At 37.4% G+C, this 22,151-nt stretch overlaps 1 protein-coding gene and 1 non-coding gene across 2 annotated transcripts in view; one reads left to right on the forward strand and one right to left on the reverse strand.

The window, feature by feature from the left end:
• The window catches only part of LOC106713873, a 36,021-nt gene that overhangs the window by 4,802 nt on the left and 9,068 nt on the right, over positions 1–22,151 (reverse strand). Inside the window, exon 2 of the mRNA XM_014506768.2 lies at positions 8,918–8,997. Within this exon, the coding sequence (XP_014362254.2) occupies positions 8,918–8,997 (80 nt within the window). The remainder of the gene's footprint in view (positions 1–8,917; positions 8,998–22,151) is intronic.
• On the forward strand, positions 20,562–20,643 carry Trnas-uga. Its single transcript has one exon. It is a non-coding gene; the product is annotated as a tRNA-Ser (tRNA).

The following is a 22,151-nucleotide window of genomic DNA, read 5'->3' on the forward strand; positions in this document are numbered from 1 at the left end:
ATAAATACTGAAGGTAATTATTAATTGCTTATTAAAAAAGTGGTTATTGTAAGAAAACTGTGAAAGTTATCGGAGATATAGAAATATGATATTTATATGTTACTAAACTTTAGTTACAATAAATATAGCCTATGTCAATTGATAATGTAGCTTTCGAATGACAAAAGAATATTTGTAATCCGTCCAGTAGTTTACATACGAAACAAGCAAATTTTTCCCTTTTATAATATTAGAATAGATGTAAATAATAAATGAACTCGTGTTGCGTTCAAGAAGAGCTCAACGTTGATACTCCTATAATAAAAACATTTAAATTCAAATTATAAAAAAACGACGTAAAAACCATTTTCATTTTCACCGAAATATCTCGAATGACGAGCTTCAACCCTCAACCCCCTTACCAGGGATGAAATGCGAATAAATAACGAGGGCTGCGGAGACCCCCCTCATTCCCGCACATCCCTCACTAAGCACGAGCTTTGATTTATGTACCGCGAGCCGCTATTCATTGGGACTCGTAGTTTTCACACCGATATGTATACATTTGCTATCTGTACTTCATATCACATACGAATGTTTGATTTTGTTCTTACGTAGCTAAAACATTGTGAAAATGTAGCAAGTAAGTAGTATAACAATTTTTATTATATTCGTGTGCCATTTGCGCTATATTTTTGTATGTTTTGTATTTCAAGTGACAGAAATTTTTTAATTAAGGTGTGGATTTGATAATGTTTTCATTTGTAATTAGTTTTTTTAAGTCACTAAACAGACTTCTCTTAGGTTTACCTCATAAATCCGAGATTGTTTATTTTATTCACATTATAGATACAAAAAGGGAGTTTTTAATAAAGAAAAAAATAAACATATAGATGTGTTGCGTGGTGGTTGCGGCCCGCGGCTCACAACGCTCATGAACAGCGCTTGTTTATTGCCAATAAAGCCTCCCGAACATTTTCCTAATGGAAAAATAACAACAGCGTAGCACCCGGGGGTCGTTACATACCGCTTTTCACGTACAACAAGTTGAACTGGATTCCCCTGATTTGTTGTTATTGGTGTGCTGTAGAAATATACAAAAAAGCCGGCGCAGCGCGGTTGCTTCTCATAATCACATCGGGAGGAACGCGGAAATAAATACAGAATTTATGTAAAAACTACACAATATTAATGTCAAGTCTTTGTTGGTTTGTTTGCTAGTTTAGTTAATTAATTAACATAATATATATTAAACTTATTACTAATTAATTAACATAATTATTAAACAACCTTTTAAAAGTAATAAAGTTTAATCAAAAATTTTAAAGCTTTTTAATTTTGTTCGTGGGGTAACCCTGAAGAGTAGCAGGCCTTTATTACAATGAATCTCGAGGAAAGCAATTACATTTCTTCTAGATGATGTAATGTAACATGTAATAATGCTAACATAACTAATTCAGTTTGTAACAGCATTGCCCCGCAACCGTTAAATTGGGCATTGCGAGCGCCGAGCGTATCATAACGCACTAGCGTGCGGGATCGCGCGTGTTGTGAGCCGCGTGCGAGCTGCGGCTGAGTGTCAGCGTGCATGTCATGATGTAAGGAACTATTGACAATCATTTGTAACGTGTTACGACGCACCTTAAATGTGCAAAATACATGAAGACCGATAGTTTCTATGTTGGCTAAAACATTTAGTACTGAAGGACGATCATTTGCAAATTATATTTTTTTAATTAAAACAGTATTTTAATGTAAATCTCTAGTACAACGAGCACGTGCTCTAAAAGCGACGCATGTCGGTCGTGTCTTCTGTCGCGGATGAGTCACCGGTTGTTGAGCGTGGTTACCACACGCGCTGCGAGGCGAGGCGAGGAGAGCGCCGCTGCTTTAGTAACGCCGCCGCTTTGTTTGGACATATCGTACGCTATTGTATTCCAAATAATTGCTTGCGTGTTCATACGCACATGTCATTTGTCACACACGTTTCGTTTAGTTTATTGTATTAAAATTATGGTTTCAAACTTATTTGTTTTGTCGAGAAACTAAAGTATCCTAAAGAGTTCTTGTATTTAATTTTCGTGTTTTCTCTCGCTTTATAAATATTGGAGGACTAAAGTAGAAGCTTTAGAGAGATTTTAATACAATGAACAATATAGATGATTGATCTGTCAATTTATTAAGTATCGCGACCATTATTATTTGATGACTTAATTATCCCCAGAAGACGTCAAGCGCAGCGGAACTAAACACCGCCGGCCGCGAACCCGAGCCCGCGACCCCGCGACCCCGCGACATTGGTCTCGCAGCGCCACTGGCCCGGCCCGACCGTGGCGAGCAGGCGGGCGTAGACCTTCTAGTGACGGTCACCTTACCAGAGAACTAGAATATAGATCACTGTCAATGTCATCCACACGCACAGTAACGTATTCACTTACATCAGTTGCACTTTACTGCTATGTGTAAGATCATATAATTATATTATACTAGCTTTTACCCGCGACTCCGTCCGCGCGGAATAAAAAAAAAAAGAAAAGAAAACGGGGTAAAAATTATCCTATGTCCTATTCCTGGTTCTAAGCTACCTGCCCACCAATTTTCAGTCAAATCGATTCAGCCGTTCTTGAGTTATAAATGGTGTAACTAACACAACTTTCTTTTATATATATAGATATATAATAAAGGATTGAAAATACATAAAGGATTTGAAGATTTGGGCGTTAGGAGGCTGAATGAATGGATGGATAAAAGACTTCTTAATTTAAAAAAAAATAAGATTACACCAAGTTTGTAACGTCAGCAACATATCTCTTAATAAATAAGGAAAGTCATGTCAGCGCATATTTGTATAAGTATAAAAATAAACAAATTTAGTAGGAAGTCTGACTATTGAAAGCAAGTTCGATGCGGGTTCGTCGCGCCACTTGTGCACCAAGCTAGCGAGCGGACGTCGAGACGTGACGCAGCGTGACACGGCGGACGAGCACACTCCATCACGCTCACCTAGCGGATCTATTGTCTCTTCAGTTGTTACATCGTTACATCACTAAATATAGAATATGCTTGAAGCGAGATTATTTATTATATTTTGTGGCCCGACACAATTTTAGCGGTGACATGACAAGGAAAATGAATAACGATTACGCCACATGCTAAGGACATAGTATACTCATTCACAAGGTCGAGTCACCCATTTATTTTGTATTGTCAATGAAAAGACAAAATTAAATTTTATTTAATAATAAATTATAATTCGATATGATTCCAATAAGTGAATATTTTCCTGTTACTCATCACACAAACACACATCGTGTACCTCGTAAGAACATGTCACGGACCTTTACACCTGACAATATAATGAAGATGATTCAAGAGGCATCTATTGCGTCACCAGTCACCGCCGCTGGCACTCCGCACTCCGCACACCGCATACATTGTAAAGTTAGTTGCTTTCCAACGAAGATAAAAAGCAAATTGCAATGCATATACATCAATTATACGAATAATAATAGGTTATTTAATTATGAAAAAATTAGGTACCATAATAGTTGACAGCACTACACACAGTAAATAACAAAACTACTCAGTTACATTGAGTAATATTAAAACAGGCAATAGTTATATGTAATCGGTTTATGCTGTGGAATAGTTAAACATTAAATTGACAGATTAAAGTATCATAATCTTATTCCTTAGTAGGCAAAAGGAAAAAGAGTTAATCATAAAACTTAATAATGCAATTCAATAAACGTTTTTTATATTAAACCCTTTTTAGTACAAAAAAAATGCATCACAAACTCAGCACTGTCATCTCAAACTTTCAGCTCTACCATAAACGGAGTTGCGGAAAGAAAACCTGTGCGGTTTGGCAATAACCTTGTGCATCGCCGCGGCGACCTTCACCGCGTGCCACAGTTCCAGTGCGGAAGCGGCAATGTATTTATTGTTACGCGATGGCGCCGAGCTGTCACAAAACACGAGCTCTTATTACGGACGCTATCGATTTTCCCCAACGCAGACAACGCAAATGGCTTTTTCTGGTGCAATTGTACCCTGTGTAGCACCACATTCAAGCCAGATATTTCAATGCTCTGTTTTCTTTTTTGCATGTCATATTGTAACGTTTTTATTTTATGATAACAGAAAACTTTGCCAAAAGGAGGTCCGTGGTCTCTGCTTAGTCTTCTGGGTTACGGGCGTGAGTTGATGTACAAATATGTTGTGCATTGAGCTCTCTATTCTTTAAATTAAATCTATATATTTTTGTTTTATAAATACATGTGGAGATCGATAGTGTTAAAACAAAACAAATAACATGTTTGAGATAATAATATACAATTAGTATCATAATATAATACAATAATGTATTACTATAACTTCAAATCTCAAATCGTCCCGTGGTACAAAAAACTGTCTGGGATCTTAGAAAATTATTTGTTACTCGAATATCATTTTATCCTAAAGCGGGTAAAACAAGTCGTAATATCAGTAAGCAGCGGTCAGCGACCACTCCGCGGTACCTAGATTGAACATCATACCTCGGCTGCTCCGATGGTGTCTTGAAAATGGTCTAAGCAGTGAGCAGTAGTAAGATGAACATTACATCAGTGTCGGAATGGGTAGAGATTGGACACGTCCCGACAATACAAGTTACCACCGCCGCGACGTCCGTGATAACATGTAAATATAAACAACCCCGTGTTTTTACTTATTTTTAATATGTTCTGCGTAAACTGGCCGCTAAGATGAAAACGCTCTCAAGTTAGAAAAATAAACTTGAAAACTAATTAATATCACTAATTTTCTGTACTATATTTTTGTTGAAAATCTTTTGGTTTAAATATTTGTCACTAATTGATACTGTTATATTTTCTATACCACATTGTCTATAAATGTTTCTGGAAGTAGTGCGTGTGGTAGAAAAGTAATAAACAAGCAAAGTATGATAGCAACAGATTATATCACACAAACGACACAATAGCGGTGAAACAATGCACAGCAACACAAGTCGGCGTCGTCGCTCAATTGGATGACATAACATTGACGGAGCGTCCATTTTCCTACGTACGGCGTGCTAACGATGCTATCGAAGTGGTCGCCAGCGAACGGTGCGAACCTTGTAATCTCGAACGTACTTGGCACCACACACGGGATGCAGCACGGCGACAGGTAAACTCAGATATCCCGCAATAGTGTCACGTCGCGTGAATATCCCATCCTCACCCGTTGTCACATGGTCGCAGTTGTGCGCCGCGTGACATGACCCCACTCGACGGAAAAGCGCTTCTCGTAGCGAGGAAACGTCGCTCTGAGAGATCGAAAGCTTCCGAGTGCAGTCGTAAGCGCACTCGGAAGCGCTTTATACAATTTAAGATTTTTCTGTTTGGAAGACAAGTCGAATAGTACTTTTTTTAACATTGGTAAGCAACATTACGTGGCTAATGTCGTACTTCATTATATAGCAATATTTTCCAGCATTTATAATATCGTAAACATGTTTATTAAAAGCAATGCGTGATTAAAATTTTATAACCGTGCATAATAAATGCTTCAAATTAACTATAATATTTTTATCGTTAAAGCTTATTAGTTTAATGAACTATGACTATGATGAGGTTTTAAATTTTAACATTTAGACAAAAAGCAATTTTGTCAGTTTGTAAGTATAGCGTCGAGTTCGACAGTCTAATCTGGTGCCGCACAAAAAATGCGTTGTGTCAGGATTTTCTTTACTACAGCCATCATCCTGTAAATGCTTGAATAAGTATTACTCTTGTTAATAATTTTGGTGAGTAGCATCTATTAAAAATCTACTAGTCTTCTAGTAATAATTTTTATCAAAATCGGACCACCAGGGGCGGAGTTTCGCGGTAACACATATAAAAAAAACAGTCGAATTGATAACCTACTTATACTACAAATCGATGGATCCTAGGTATAAAGGCCAATGTAACAAATTGATAATTTTATTTCTTTGTGTAAAAGCTACCTCTCAGTTTAGTTAACAGCGTGCACTAAACAAAATACACATTTAAAGGTGTAAGTGTTATGTTTTTGCTGCATTAAAAAGGTCTATGCGGCCTCTTTTCCTATATGGTTGAAACTTTGAGAGTCTCTCCTGAAAGTTGTCAATTTGCTCATTGGGTCTTATTTGTAGGAGACATTAAATAATTTGCAACATCGACATATACTATGGTATTCTAGTGTTGCGGAGGATAGTGTCAGTTATCCCGTGGGGCAATTATGTGAGATGTGTGATGCAGTCGGAGGCTGGAGCGGGTCGCGGCGGGGAGTGCGACGGGCAGGGGGCCGGCCCGGCGGCATTCCGCGCCTGACTCACTAAGTCCGTAAGTTACAGTCCATATTGTTACAATGCGGTGTTAATCACTTATTATTATTATATACATACATATATGTGTGTATATATTATTTAAGAGTATATATCATTCCAGGGGTATATTACTATCAAGAAGTATGCTTGAATAAATCATTTTTTACGAAATCTCAAGCCTAAATCCAGAATTCTTGAAAAATTGATATTGATGTAGTAATTAAAACAAAATGTTTAAGGTTTACCTGCAATTAAATGCTTTACGTACAAGTATTCTGTAGCAATATGAAAATTATTAGAACGGTAGTCGGCTTCAAATTACACTTTGTAATTAGTACGCGCGCGTAACTGATTACCTAAGCAAGCGCAAACAAACTGCACATTACATTACGTCAACATTTATAATATGCATATGAAGGTATTCCAAGATACAAGTTCCTTGGTATTGTTTATTTTTTATTTCTATTTTATTCATTTTTAATTATACACTTTTCGGCTTGTTTTACGATACATTATTCTGATATCAAACGATACTAAATTCAGTAAATTACATCAAAAAATTGACAGCAAAGGACTAAATTTTTTATATGCACCAAACAGCTACATACCACAAGGCTTTCGATTATTAGTGCACATCTCACCGACTCAAAGGCGGAGGCGGAGGCGGAGGCTACGGACACATCATACGCCGCTGTTTGTTACATACGCTGTGTGCTGAAACCCTATTCACATATTCTTGTCTTTTTAAATATTCTAGCAGTAAATGACACCAGCGCCAATATCTTTAATGGCGGAGCTGTTGGAAAACTTCTGCCTTATATCAGCTACATTCCTCTACACTCATCGAGGCTCTAAATAACTTGATATAAACACTTTTTGCGATGTTTAAAATTGTATCTCATATAACTTCATTATTAAATGCCAGTGTTGTCCGGTTTTTGCGGTGATATTCCATTCAAATAGATCGACATAAAGCGATGTGTTTTATTACTTCTTTGATGTACAATGGTAGAAAATATAATGAAGTCATTGTCAATACGCAGACTGCCATTTTGTGTTCGAGTCGACCATAAACGGATTATTTATTCTAGTTCATTACACAGAAGAAATGGATTAACCACAAAATTATACTCAAGTTTAAAAGTGCATTATTATTAGTCCAGAACAGTTTTACACAAAATCACTGCTTCTATTGTTACATGATATATTTAAGAAGTTATGTACGTGGAAAATAAACCAAAACAATAAACAATTATTCCCAAATTTCTCCAGCTTAGTACGTATTTCAAATAAATTAAATAACCACATCGGTGAGATACTGATCAATGAATAAAATAATTTCATCCCCTCATAGTCAAGTAATGTATACTGTTAAACAAAAAGCTGTATGAATCTCTCACATTAAACATTAGGTGTCGTTGATAACAATCTTTCTTTGAACTTATTCAGTTTCAAGCATAATTAGAAATTTGAGCAGATGATTTTATCTCCTCGTGCAATTCGAGTGGGGCGGTGCAAATAAAAAGTTGAAAAGATGCTCGGCCGGAACGCGAACCAGTGGACCTTGACCCCTCCTAAATACAACTCGCCGCTTCCGCGAACAAGTCACTTGAATCGTACGGTCACAGTATATATGTTATAAAGATGTCACATTCTTGAACATATATATTTTTTATTTTATCATTACTTATTTTAATTTGTTGTAACAGAACATTGGGGTAATCACATCAACAAAAGAAGTAATTACAATAATTGTAAACGTGTACGACAGCAGAAAATAACATTGACTTAAGTAAAAACAGTTCATGTCTGTACTGTTGAATAAATTTTCATTAACTATAAGTCTACTGTATGTTGCTACTCTGTGTCCTAACAAGCGTTATGTCAGTAGAATGTCTCAAATCAACAAGGTCTCGTATCACAGATGCGTCATACTGCTACTATTCCAAATATTTCTAAAGACCATTTTACATGACCACAAAGCATAGAGCATAGAGCAAAGAACGAACATACCATGAGACTAAAGCAAAAGAGTTCGAAAGCTCTGCACTGAGTGTGTTTAGCGGTTTACTCGCAGAAATATCAGCATTGTTTTTCAGTCATTTGTTTGAGAATATAAATGATATTGGGCGTAAGTACCAAGGTGGCAGTCTCCAGACAATGAGACAGACACGCTCTAAGCGAGCTTATAAAGTTCATGGGCGAGCTTAAAGTTTAGTAAAGTCGTGTCTCAGTCAACGTGAGCCATAGCGCACGAACTGAGTCACATCGCTCAGTAATCTATGCTTAGTAAACATATTATGTTTTGACGCGACGTATTTATTACATAACCATACTTAAGTTCAAATGACTTTATTATGTTGAAATGTTGCTTAATATTTTGTTAAAGCAATAATAAATTAGTCGTCAATATAAATAAAGTTTTTTAACATATAAATAAATATGATAAATTACATTTTAAGTTTTCAAAGGTTTTATAAATATTTTGTTACTTGAAATACTTGTCACGTGTAATACTTAGTATCGATCTAGGAATCAAAATGGTATCAAGGAGTATATGACAGACATACATATGTAATGTATGTGTTGTATGAAGTAAATACATACCCGCGCTGCACTGGGAGGCGAGATAGAGCGCGGTGAACAACGCGCGCAGAGCCCTCGCCGCAGCCATGCCGCCCTCACGCCTGCAACAACACACAACATCATCATGGTTTTTTATTATATGCACAAACATTATTGTTCTTTATTAAGATAATTAAGTAGTCACAACCACAGGTGGGCACAGTTAATCGAAAAGTTAACTTCGTTAATCGTTAATTCGTTAATTAAAAAATTAACTTCGTTAATCGTTAAAGCGTTAAATTCTCGAAAATTTAACGCAAGTTAAAGTTAATCGTTAACAGTTAACCGTACCAAAATTATACATACTAATTTCACACTTGTTGTGGCGACACTTGTTTAAAATATTAGGTCCTTACATATGAAATTGGCGTTTTTCGTACTGGCCACTTTAATCACGAATTTCTCCTCTTTGGTAAGGAATTCCAAATTCAAATTTGTACAGCTATAGACTCATGTATTTGTGGTTCGATGACCGTCATTCATTTGTTTTTTTTCTTCTGTTTTTTTCTGTTTGCGTCACTCATTTTACAAAATGGAAAACTTAAAATATCGCATTATTTACGAGTACGAGTTCCGCCGTGGCACTAGTGCTGCGGAAACGACTCGAAGGGTGAATGATGTGTATGGCGGTCGTGTTGCAATAGAAAACACAGTTCGTTTTTGGTTCCAACGTTTTCGTTCTGGAAATTTCGATCTGCAGAACAAGCCCCGTGGACGGCCTGAGACTCAAGTTGATAATGAAGAGTTGAAGGCTATTGTGGAAGCGGATCCATCGCAAACCACGTCCGAGTTAGCTGCAGGCTGCGATGTTAGTGATAAAACTGTTTTAATTCACTTGAAGCAAATTGGGAAGATTAAAAAGCTTGAAAGGTGGGTACCTCACGAATTGACTGAAGCAAACCGGCAAACGCGCGTCGACTGTTGCGTTACATTACTAAACCGGCACAATAATGAAGGTATTTTAAACCGAATCATTACCTGTGATGAAAAATGGGTTCTTTACGATAATCGGAAGCGCTCAGCGCAATGGTTGGATCCTGGCCAGCCAGCCAAATCCTGCCCCAAGCGAAAATTAACCCCAAAAAAGTTACTTGTAAGCGTTTGGTGGATTAGTGCCGGTATTGTTCATTACAGTTTTCTCAAATCTGGCCAGACTATTACGGCTGATGTCTATTGTCAGCAATTGCAAACCATGATGGAAAAGCTAGCGGCTAAACAACCTAGGCTGGTCAATCGCTCCACGCCACTGCTGCTTCACGACAACGCTAGACCACACACTGCGCAACAGACGGCTACTAAATTAGAAGAGCTTCAATTGGAAAGTCTAAGACATCCTCCGTACTCCCCGGACCTTGCTCCAACAGATTACCATTTTTTTCGAAATTTGGATAACTTCTTGCAAGGGAAAAAATTCAACTCCGATGGGGCAGTCCAAATCGCCTTCAAAGATTTTATTGATTCCCGTCCGACTGGTTTTTTTAGTAAAGGGATCAATGAACTACCTATGAGATGGCAAAAGTGCATAGAAAATAATGGTTCATACTTTGATTAATTAAATATATTATATTAAAAAATATTCGACTTTTTGTTCCTCCCATACAAAACGCCAATTTCATATGTAAGGACCTAATAGTAATTTGACTATACATTCTATAACACATTAGTATTAGAGACAAGTATGAATGCATTATAGTATATTTCATTATACAGTGTGGAAAGCCTGTCATTGCAAAGAGTTCCGACAAATGTCTACCCGAGCTGAGGCACAGCCGAAGGTGAGGGTTGACAGTAGGAACAAGTTGTAATGATGGTACCGCACGTGTACTAAACAACTATTTTTAACTAGCTTTTACCCGCGACTCTGTCCGCGCGGAATAAAAAATAGGAAACGGGGTAAAAATTATCCTATGTCCGTTTCCTGGTTCTAAGCTACCTGCCCACCAATTTTCAGTCAAATCGATTCAGCCGTTCTTGAGTTATAAATAGTGTAACTAACACGACTTTCTTTTATATATATAGACTGTCGCCCGCGACTCCGTCCGCGCGCAGTTAAAAAAAAAGAAAAAAAAATGAAAAATAGATGTTGGCCGATTCTCAGACCTACTGAATATGCTCACAAAATTTCATGAGAATCGGTCAAGCCGTTTCGGAGGAGTACGGTGACGAAAACTGTGACACGAGAATTTTATATATCAGATATAGTTGCGAAAAAATGAAGCAATTTAATAGAATAATAAAAACACAATAAACTCAACTAACTAACATTTTTGGTAAATGGCGCCAACCGTAAAAGAATATAAGCAGAGATTTTTTTTGTTTTCTTCGCCTATTCTGGGCAGGAAAAGGGAACTACGGCCATACAGCCAAGTCTTCAGTAGAATATTTTTATTGATATGAAATGAAAATGAAACTTAATAAGATGAAATAAAATTAAACCTAACCTAATTCATTAAATCAAATCATTAACTCTGATATTGTAACAAATTAGGAGCTTCTTTTTAGAAATGTTTGCATGAATCATAAAAACTTCAATGATTCTTTTTTTTTGTAAAAACTTCGTGGTTGTTTTTTTTTAATAGACATTATTTTGACAGTTGGGAAAGAGAACGCACGAGTTTGGAAAAGCTAAAGAAAAAGCACGAGTAAAAAAGTGTTTTAATACAGTTGCTCAAAAAGTGGCGTATTGCAGGGACGATGAGCGTTCGGAATGTGGGCTATTACATACTCATGCTTTTATATACTCGTAATGAAATATACTATTTCGAACCTTCTTTTGATTTTGTCCTGTTGGTCATGTTTTTCCCGGACGCTCTGGTGCATCACACTTGCAGGCGAACTTCACATATTTCAATTAACAACTCGTTCGTTCACCATTCGAGTCGCCGACAGTCGCCCAACATAGCTGAACTTACGAGCGTGGCGTGGCACGTAATTTAAACATAATGACAGCACGTCTCTAAGATTCTAATTTAACGATTAACGGACTTTTATTAACGGAAGTTGAGTTTAACGGAAGTTAACAAAAGCGTTAACAGTTTTTGAAGTTAACTTAAAAGTTAATCCGTTAAGCAAAATGTTAACTTCGTTAATTAACGATTAACGGATTAACGAGTTAATGCCCAGCTCTGGTCACAACCTAACTTGCTACTGTAAAGTATCTCTATAGTGCAAATATTTTTATACTGTTTACGATAATTCCAGTCCCGGCAATTTCGTAAAACTACGTTTCGGTTCCGAGGAATAGAGTAATCATATTGAATCGAAAGGTTAATGACGGCGACATCGAACAAGGAAAAGCGATCTGACCATTACAATGGAAGGACATTGATGGCGGTCAATATTATGCAAACAAGCTACATCACCTGACTTAAATGAATAGCAAGTCTGGATTGCCTTTTATTAAATTTGTTATCCTGATGCAATGAAGTATGTATAAAATTATAAGTATACAAAGGGTCATCAACGATTATGTTAAAGTATGATCTGTTTCAGCGCGCGTTGCCTCACAATAATCATGATTGCTATCAAATAAAAGCATCATATGCAGGACAAAAAGACGGAGGCAGTCTGAGCAGGCGCCAGCGCAGCGCATAGCTCAGGTCGTCGACCTGACTGGCATGAGCCTGGTCAATGGATCTGATGCAACTCGATGCTTTGCACACGACTTTTTCTCTTTTTGGAATTGATCACATCTCATAATGAGAAGCATTACGAGATCAATAGTCACTTCACTCCACACCACTACATACCGGCTCTCTTATTTATATAAATATTTATTTCATTTTTTCTATAGAATAAGGGGGCAAACGAGTAGCGGATCGCCTAAGAATAATTGATCTGACACTCATGGAAATCCGCAACACCAGAGTAACTGCAGATGCGTTGCCAGCGTCAGTCTTTACATTTTGGATTAACAAGTAATTACAGAATACATTTAAAACGGGTATCCATTTTCTTCTCATAACTAAACAATGTTAGTAGAGATTACAAACATTGCAAAACCCACCGTCAGGTCCATGAAGTCAATGGAAAAAAATGTAAGTCTATTTCCATTTAGCTTCAACATAAATTACAATCAAAATACTTTGAAGTAATGGTAACTCTAGTAATCGCAAATGCAAAATATACAACGTTAGGGAGGAAATCCCGGGCACGTGGTAATTGAATGGAAGCGAGGTTAAACCAGCGGCTCGGGGTCAACGACCCGCACCCAAACACCTTCTTAACGATGCTTTAGAAAGTACAAATGCTCCAATATCAAATAATTGACAGTTAGACGCGTAACCTCGTTCCGTGGTGTGCGACCGGGCGGCGCTGCGGCACAGCGGCAGCGGCAGATGACCGGCCGATGGCCCATATCTCCGCTGAGAACGGTTACAAAGGGGAGCCGTCAGGTAATTCTGTGGCCGGTGACCGGTAGTCATTTTTCAATCGCAGCCTCAATTGGATGATGGACCTCGCAGCTCCCGCCCGCGTCCCGACCGTCTTCCGCTAGCCTTCCGTGTGAAAGTAGACACGCGAAAAGACTAATGTTACCAGAACGGGAGAATCCGTCGTCGTCAATATATAGTTATTATTTTGTATGTCATCTCCTTGTGCTATATAGCATAGAAGTTCACAGCAGCCTTTGCATAAGCAAACATCACCACAATTTGATTTATAATTATAACCGATTGCATTTTTTTTATTATTTAAAATGGACTTTTTTAAACAAGAGATTAACGTAGGTACCATTGTGCCTTTCTTGTCGAAGCCTATTCATCCTTATTGCTTACCTTGTGTTTAATTAACAGATTATTTAACCACAAGGATCGCAAACCACAGACCGCAGACCACAGATACCGACACATACAAATCTGCATTATGTTTCAATGTCACTACTCTCACTCTATATGGAAGATGAATCGGGAAATGATGAACTTAATTAATAAACAAAACGATTAAAAAAAATATATGCACATTATTTTTCACTTACATAAGTTGCTTAATTTATAAAAAAAAAACATTAATAATTCATAAGTGGTAGCTTAATTAAACGTGACATGAATTCCGTTATTTAAAAATGTATGTATTATAATATTTGAACAGGTCACAAGCTTTGTACTTAAACTATGTGCAATAAGGACAGTCTGATTTGATTTCATGTTATATTCAAGGCATTCAAGAAGACAATGTAGCAATCAGCTTTGTTACGTTTGTAAATGAAAAAAAAAAAAGAAATAGCGCTGAGTTTTTGTAGGTATTTATTCCTCTGTAGTCTGTACGTGCTGGCTGGCCGAGTGACGCACAGGGCCGACTTCTCTAATCCTAAAGAGGCACGTCTTGCGCTCTCTAAAGGGAAATTATACCATAGATTGGATTCAACAATGTCCAATTTGTTTCACAGTCTGATGTGAATTTAAAAATTGTAATTTAATAAAAAGCTTCGTGTTCCGTCTGGAAATATTTTATCACATTATTTTTATTTTATTTTGTCTTCATCAGGCGTTATACTTCTCAAACCGTTAAAGTAGTTGTTTGTGTCGTGGTCGTGGTAAACTCTAATCTCAGTTGAATACAATCGAACTAGCTGTCGCACGCGACTCCCTCCACGTGGGTTTAAAAGAAACTAAATCCGTTAAAGATATCTTCAAACAAACATCCATACATGTATTTACAATATTACTAAGAAGTAAGACAATAATTATTTGACTTGAAATTTTAAATATTTGACGAGAATCTGAAACAAAGAAAACGACCTAGGATTTGTGGAAAATTAAGTTATCTTCTGTGATTTAACTAGAAAGTATCAAATTATATCAATCTACTATTAATACGTATGTATCAAGAATTTCCGCAAAATGTGAGGGCGTTCGTTGACCCAGTGTGCCGGTGGCGCACTGCACCGCTAGGTGGCGCCAATGCCTGGTCGCGCGTCGCTCCCCAAAGCATTTTTTTGCAATTTTTCAATTTGGTCACTTTGATTGCTTTGCGGTTTATGTTTTTTGTGAATCGTATTTTTTCGAGGATAATTCTTCGGTTTCCTGACCCTGCGCCTGCGCGGTCAAATACCTCCATGTGGTCACATAGCGTTTTCAATCACAACGGTACATATAATTAATATTTTGGTTTGGCTAAGAATTAACAAATTTGCAAAGGCCATGGTTGCACGAAACCCTAAAAAATTTATGGTATGTAAAGTATACAAGACTCAACTGACTCAAGATTGACTTGAAGAAGACTTCCGACATGACTTAGCAACAACCTTCGAGTCTCATTATTCCCGCCAGTTATTTGATTGACGTCGCCGCAGCAAAGTACGGACATTGTGTACTCAGTACTGACGTAGAGGACAGGTAAATAGTTACGGTCTTATTTCTGCTCGATTTGGCTTCAAATATTGACGGCGGTGTCTAACAAGGCGGCTGCAAACATTGACTCGGCCTTGATTTGTGAACTGTTTGCGCGCCCGATGTGTACATGTGACGTCACTCACAACCGTCAACACAGCATTCGTGACGTGACAAAGATAATTACTTTGCGTTATTTACCAACGGCCGTAAGGTTTTGGTGAAGAAAAATAATGAACTTTAGAGTAAGCTCTGAGTACTTTCTGACGATTTCGTAGCAGAGCTCTGTGAGAGAGCGAAATATGTCGCTAGCAAAAAGCTTTTCTCAAGACAGAATTAATTTTAATTTTAAAAACATTGTATTTAATATATGTATATTTACCGTTACATTCTAACTGAAGGATGCGTTTTATCTCAACACAAACAATAATGAATAACTAGAACCCGAGGCAGTTGACCGCACACAGTCACATAACCACACAACTTAAAGATAACCAATTGGGAATAATATCAACATTTAAAAACAAATCTGATCGCAAACTAAGTCAAAGTAAAGCAATTATAAGTGAGAAATAGAATCTCATAAGTAACAAATAATGTGACCAACATTAAACATTTAGGAGACAATATAAACAGCTCGCAACAAAAACAGCTAGTCAGTATTAAATGTTTGAAATTTTAAATGACAATATTTACATACATAAAATTCGAGGTCTGTACTAAAATCGAGGTCTCAGCTTTATAGTCATGGGACACGAAAGCAAACACCAATAGGTAGAATAAGTATCAACTAAACAATACTCCTAATAAAATAAAATAATAAAATTCTTTTTCCATCATCAATAAACTAGAAAAGGAGAATTACAAGATATATTATGTATTCGTTGAGGAAATCCCATAACAATTTGCAGATAATGAAGCTATCAATGTTAATTGACGAATTAATAAACTGTCGAATAAATGTCGATTGATAAGTTGCAATGCCTCGCTGTCTGTCTGACCGTGGGTCACTTCTCTTGAATCCGGCCGGCCTCCGAGAATATGCCTTGCTTGTTGCTTGTCGATGGTTCAATCTGCGTTTTGAAGCTCTGCAATTCGCAAGGAATGTTCTCGTTCAAATTACACGATTATAGAGAACATTACAACCGAGTCATCAGATAGAACATATTTTTTATCAAGATAGAAGAGCTACAAAAAGTCATTAACAGGAGAATAGGCTTGGATGAGACTGCGGTCGGTCCAGTAGTAATATCTATGATCTATCTGCAAATGCCTCGCCGGCCGCCGCAAAAACGTGAACAAAAAGTGCCCGGAGTTGTCGGCGGACGCTGCGGGCGAGGCTCGACTGGCGCAGTGACTCAGCCTTTATTTGGTTTATCTACGCAACGACGCCGGTCCAGCTGCTTGTATTTTTAGACTCGCCTGATGAGCCATCTCTAATGATGCTATCAACTTTTGCATATGCAATATGTTTGCTTGCAGCACTTGAATAATACATATCTAACATAAGTATTTACTGCACTACTACTTTATGCAGGTTGCGTTGCAGTGAATAAAACCTTTAAGTCGAATATATAACGCATCAATTTACCACCCAAATTCTAATACATATAGCAAAATTATAAAGAAGAAATAACGTAGAAACAGTTGAGCAAACAGAGCACGCTGATGCTCGCGTAGTAAATACTTTGAAGTTATTACAAAGGGGTATTGTTGAGGCTCGACCATTGTGCACTGTTTGCAGAAGGCGGTGTCGCTCGCCGGCGCGGCTGTTTCCGCCATCGTTTCCCTTTACTTTATTGTTTGTTGCTACGACCTAGTGCGAGCCAAATTGGCACTATGACCCGTTGTGTTATTATATGCACTGTGAAATGAATGAACAAGCAATCTCAAATTTAATTAGGCATTTTAGTGTCAATTTTTCGACCATGAGTTATTAGACAACTAAGAAGCAAATAAATCGAATCAGTTATTCGCCTTTTTATTTCTTCCTATGTGCGAATGTCATGACGTGCTAGAAGTCAATGCTGATGCTATGCTGATGATAATAACAAGACCATTGTCGGAAGCACAGCCGAGGAATGACCCCATTGCCACGCGCCAGCACTTCTCTTCTTCACAGATAACTTGACACATTACCCGTTAAAATTCCTAAGTATACAATTTACAGTTGACAAGACGTCTATTGAATACTAGCTCGACTCCGTCCGCGCGGAATTAAAAAAAATGTAATAAGTAGCATATGTGTTCTTCCAGACTATGTTCTACATCTGTGCCAAATTTCATCAAGACCCGTTGAGCCTTTCCGGAGATACCTTCAAACAAACATCCATCCATCCACCCAAACATTCGCATTTATAATATTAGTATGATTGTCATCAAATTGCTAAAACTAAAGAAGAGATATTTTCACAACTTATAAAATGTGCCCACTCATGGTAATACGTACTAAACATCTATCTATATATATAAAAGAAAGTCGTGTTAGTTACACTATTTATAACTCAAGAACGGCTGAATCGATTTGACTGAAAATTGGTGGGCAGGTAGCTTAGAACCAGGAAACGGACATAGGATAATTTTTATCCCGTTTTCTATTTTTTATTCCGCGCGGACGGAGTCGCGGGTAAAAGCTAGTATCTTATAAAGAATCAAGATTAAAACTCCAACTTGTATGTGTAATAAATGCGTAGTATTGCGAAATTCAAATCTATCATCTGTTTGTCTAACAGTACGTGAAATTAAGTTTAAACAATGTATACCGTTTTATTGTTAAAGTTGTTCGCAACGAGCAGCGAACAGCGAGCAGCGAGTGGTACTGCGTTGTCAAGTTGTCAATGACCCAGTTAGGGAGGTGTTTCGGCAGACGAGACACGATGTGGGTTCTGACATTGCAATTAAATCACGATGTTTATACGTATGGATAAGTTCTTTCAAATTACCTTTGATACTATAAGACTACGTTTTGACCGCCAATAGTGATGTTACTCAGCCTGTACCTATATAGCCTATGTTACACAGTGATAATGTAGCTTTCTAATGGCAAAAGAATTTTTGAAAACGGTCCAGTAGTTTTTGAGTTTGTGTCATACAAAAAAAAACTTTCAGAATAAGATTCATGTAATTGATATCGACCACTCTTAGGTACTATTCAGACTGCACTAGCGGGTGCGGTGGCGGGCGCGGGCGCTCGGGTCTTGGCGTCTGCGTATTCACAGTGGCGATCGAGCTACGAGTGTCATTGCACATGTGATAGGTCGTTCTCAAACTTTGCTACGTATTTAGAAGACATGGATGAAGATTTGTTTTTATTAATGGAAATTTCATACTTTAAATGGAAATTTCAATATATGAAGTTTGGCACACACGATTTAAATAAAGGAAGAGAAAATTTTGGAGAATTTTATGTATTATACGCTGATTTACGGACGTATCCGGATAAATTCTTTGAATACACGAGACGACGCTTCGGCGGGTGAATCAAAATGGTTTAGAACCACACGCGTAGTCGCCTAACAGACGCTATATCACTGTGAACGATACGGGCGGACTGAGCCATTAGAAACTCCCGCGCCATGCGCGCCCGCGCCCGCCTCATGAAGACGCGCAGCTCGCGGGAGCACTGTGAACGCAAATGGCGTCTGCATACATTTTGATTTACACGCGCCCGCGCTAGCACCCGCGCCCGCCGGCACTCTGAAAGAGTACTTATGGTATATTTCTCGGGCAGGCTAGTGCCAAATTGGCATAATCAAACTTTTGCGTAGATATGAAAAAAATGTGCATTATTTAGTGAAACATCATGCAAATAATATGAAAGCTCACCGCACAGTTTTGTTATCTAATTAGCCGCGTGAATTATTCATGACGTAACGTAGAGCAATCGACAAGTCCGTGACCTCACGTCATGACGTCATGTCATAAAACTTTATGTTATCTTACCTCACTTTATTAATATTAAATAAACATAATCATGTGGACATCGTATTTTGTGCAATATTAAATTGTAAGTGAGACAAGGGTCGGATGGAGGTTTGGTCCGGGATCTCCGGCTTATTGCCGACAGTCATACCAACTCAGTAGTGAGTCATGAGACACGACTCGCGCCAACTAGTGGACACTCACCAAGCAAAGGTGAATAACTGTGACATTTTAGTAACGTTTACCTTTAGTAAGCCAAGGATCTAAATAAAAACAAAGAATACATTACTGACATTGCTTTTACTACTTTATAGTAAAATCTTCCTCAAATCAATATCTCCAAGTTAAACAACAAATAATTTACTTTATCTAAGATATTTATAGACTCTAAGCTCGGGCTACAACCTTGACTATCACAAGGTACTTTTGCATAGCATTGAGAATTCCCTCTTCAAATATTCCCACGTTAGCCAACGCGTCCCGTTACGTCCACACCTGGTCTATTGACTTAGCCCGGCCACTGGTAACTTGTACGACTGGCCAACGCTGTCCAGTGGCCTCCAGAGCGCCACAACGAGTCCCTGCAGCCGGTTTGATTCCGAGCTTATTTTAAGTCTCGTCGCTTTATAATTGAAGTAACAACAAGTCAGCAATAGTAAAATAATAATCCAATGCCGTTATATCCCATATTCTCCCTCCACTATCCCGCGAAATCCGATACGGGCCGCCACAGATATAAAAAAAATACTGCCTATTCTTACCATGTTCATTTCTTTCTATTCACAACCAATCACATTTTAACAATGATCAATACAAATACTTCTTAAAAATTAATAAAAGACACCAAAGATCCCTTCAACGAAATCGTCCTATTTAAAATTTATAAACATTGTTGTACTAAAATGTAATTATCGATTTAAAATACAACTACCCATGAGTGAGAAATAAATTTAAATGGGATATAAGTATTAAAGTGAAATACCGAATAAGTTTTATGAATCATATTTCACTGTCATTTTATGCAATTTTGTAATCAATTTACATTATCGTCATATAAAAATCAATCAATCAATTTATAGACAAAAAAATATTCAAAAAGGCAAAACTTACATGAAATCGCAATAGGAGAATAAAAAAAGCACAAAATCAAATAGGTTCCTTGTCAGAGAGTTCGCACATAAACACAAATTAGCACAAAATGTACGACAACGACAGGCAACGGTACCGTAACTACTTCTATTGAATATTCGCTGCGCTGTTCGGTTGTGCGACTCGGCGCGCTGTGACGTCACACGACCACTCGCCTGCGCCGCGCACAACACACTGACTGAACTCGCGCCAATATACTGATACAAAATTTCAGTGCAGCAGATATAGCTGAGGTGTCCGAGTGGTTAAGGAGTTGGACTTGAAATCCAATGGGTTCTACCCGCGCAGGTTCGAATCCTGTCCTCAGCGATCTTTTTGTTCTTTTTAAATTTTTTTTTTCAATGAAAAAAAATCTATAATTTTAAAGGTTAGAGATTTTTTGGTCATTTAAATAATATAAATATTTTGTCAATACGCATATATCTGAAGCATTACAGTCTTGTATTTGCTGTAACTAACTTTATTATCTGTAGGGATTAAAAACAAAAAAATCACAAAATTTCGAATGGTATTTTGAATTAATCCCGTTCCGAGGTAACGCTGCACTTGCATCTCCCAGATGGGGCTCATTGGGGTAAATCGGGCACTGAGACAGTGACTCTAACGTAACGTAAACACAGCGCTTGTTGTCAGTTAGCAAGCTCGACAACCCAGCCGTGATGTAAACAGTGCGCCAAGATGGCAGACACGGCAGACCGTCACTACATCTCACCATAACAAACAACAAATATTACACAATCATAAAAAAAATTAATTACTTTGTACTAAAATAAGACTTGCGATTTTTAGATAGATAGATAGATTCGAGATTTTGGTTGGAGATGGAATGATTTAGGCCCTAATAACTATTTTATTACTTCGCTTGTTTAAAAATGGATATAGACTAGAGCTTTTACTTGTAACTTGTAAAACAATAACGAGCTGCTCTCAGATAATATATAAGTGTATAACGCTTTCACGACCCAGATATACTTTTTAAACTGTGCTTTACCTGTATTATGCCACTCGTAAGAACGTTACATTACATAGAAATGCTTGAGATAATGCTCTAGACCCGTGTTTCCCAACCTTTTTGGATCCATGTCCCATTTTTCAGGATGAACATGACTATTGCCCCCTTATAAATTTTGTTTAGAAATAAATTTCTCTCGAGGCCTAAATTTACAATGTTAGAGAAATAATTAAATACTACTTTTGGCTGACTAGATCAATTTCATTTAAAATTTTTAAACACGAAAACACATATAAATAGTTTAAATGATACGGATTTTTGTCTCTAAAACGTTTTTATGTACTTTTTAGCACTGGCTATCATTGTAAGGATGTAGCCTTAAGTTTTTAAATCTCTGAATTGCCCCCCACTAAATCCGAATGTCCCCCAGGTGGGGCGTACGCCCCACCTTGGGAAACACTGCTCTAGACTATATTCACCTTAAATCATCGATAACACACGTAAATAGTTTGTTATTCAATGAGGTAATTGTTCATGTCGGTTCTCTTTAAGAAACAAGTATTGTATTGATGCAGTTCATGTTAATTACCAGTAATTTCACAGAACTACTAATACATTTTACAGAGTGTTAAAATGTAAAACAGTGACGTTTCTTGGAATATATATGAATGTAAAGTGGCTGTCACTATGGCTCTATTTAAATTCATTCATCAACTAGCGGTCGCCCGCGACTTTGTCGACGTTTTAATACACTAAATAATCATTTAACAAAAAATATTAAAACACGATGTTCTATTTTTAAAAATTATTTTTGGGTGATTTGTTTAGATAAATATAATAACAATAATAATTAACATTTTAACAA

Source organism: Papilio machaon, chromosome 4 (genome assembly GCF_912999745.1).
Source record: "Papilio machaon chromosome 4, ilPapMach1.1, whole genome shotgun sequence".
Lineage (NCBI taxonomy): Eukaryota > Metazoa > Arthropoda > Insecta > Lepidoptera > Papilionidae > Papilio > Papilio machaon.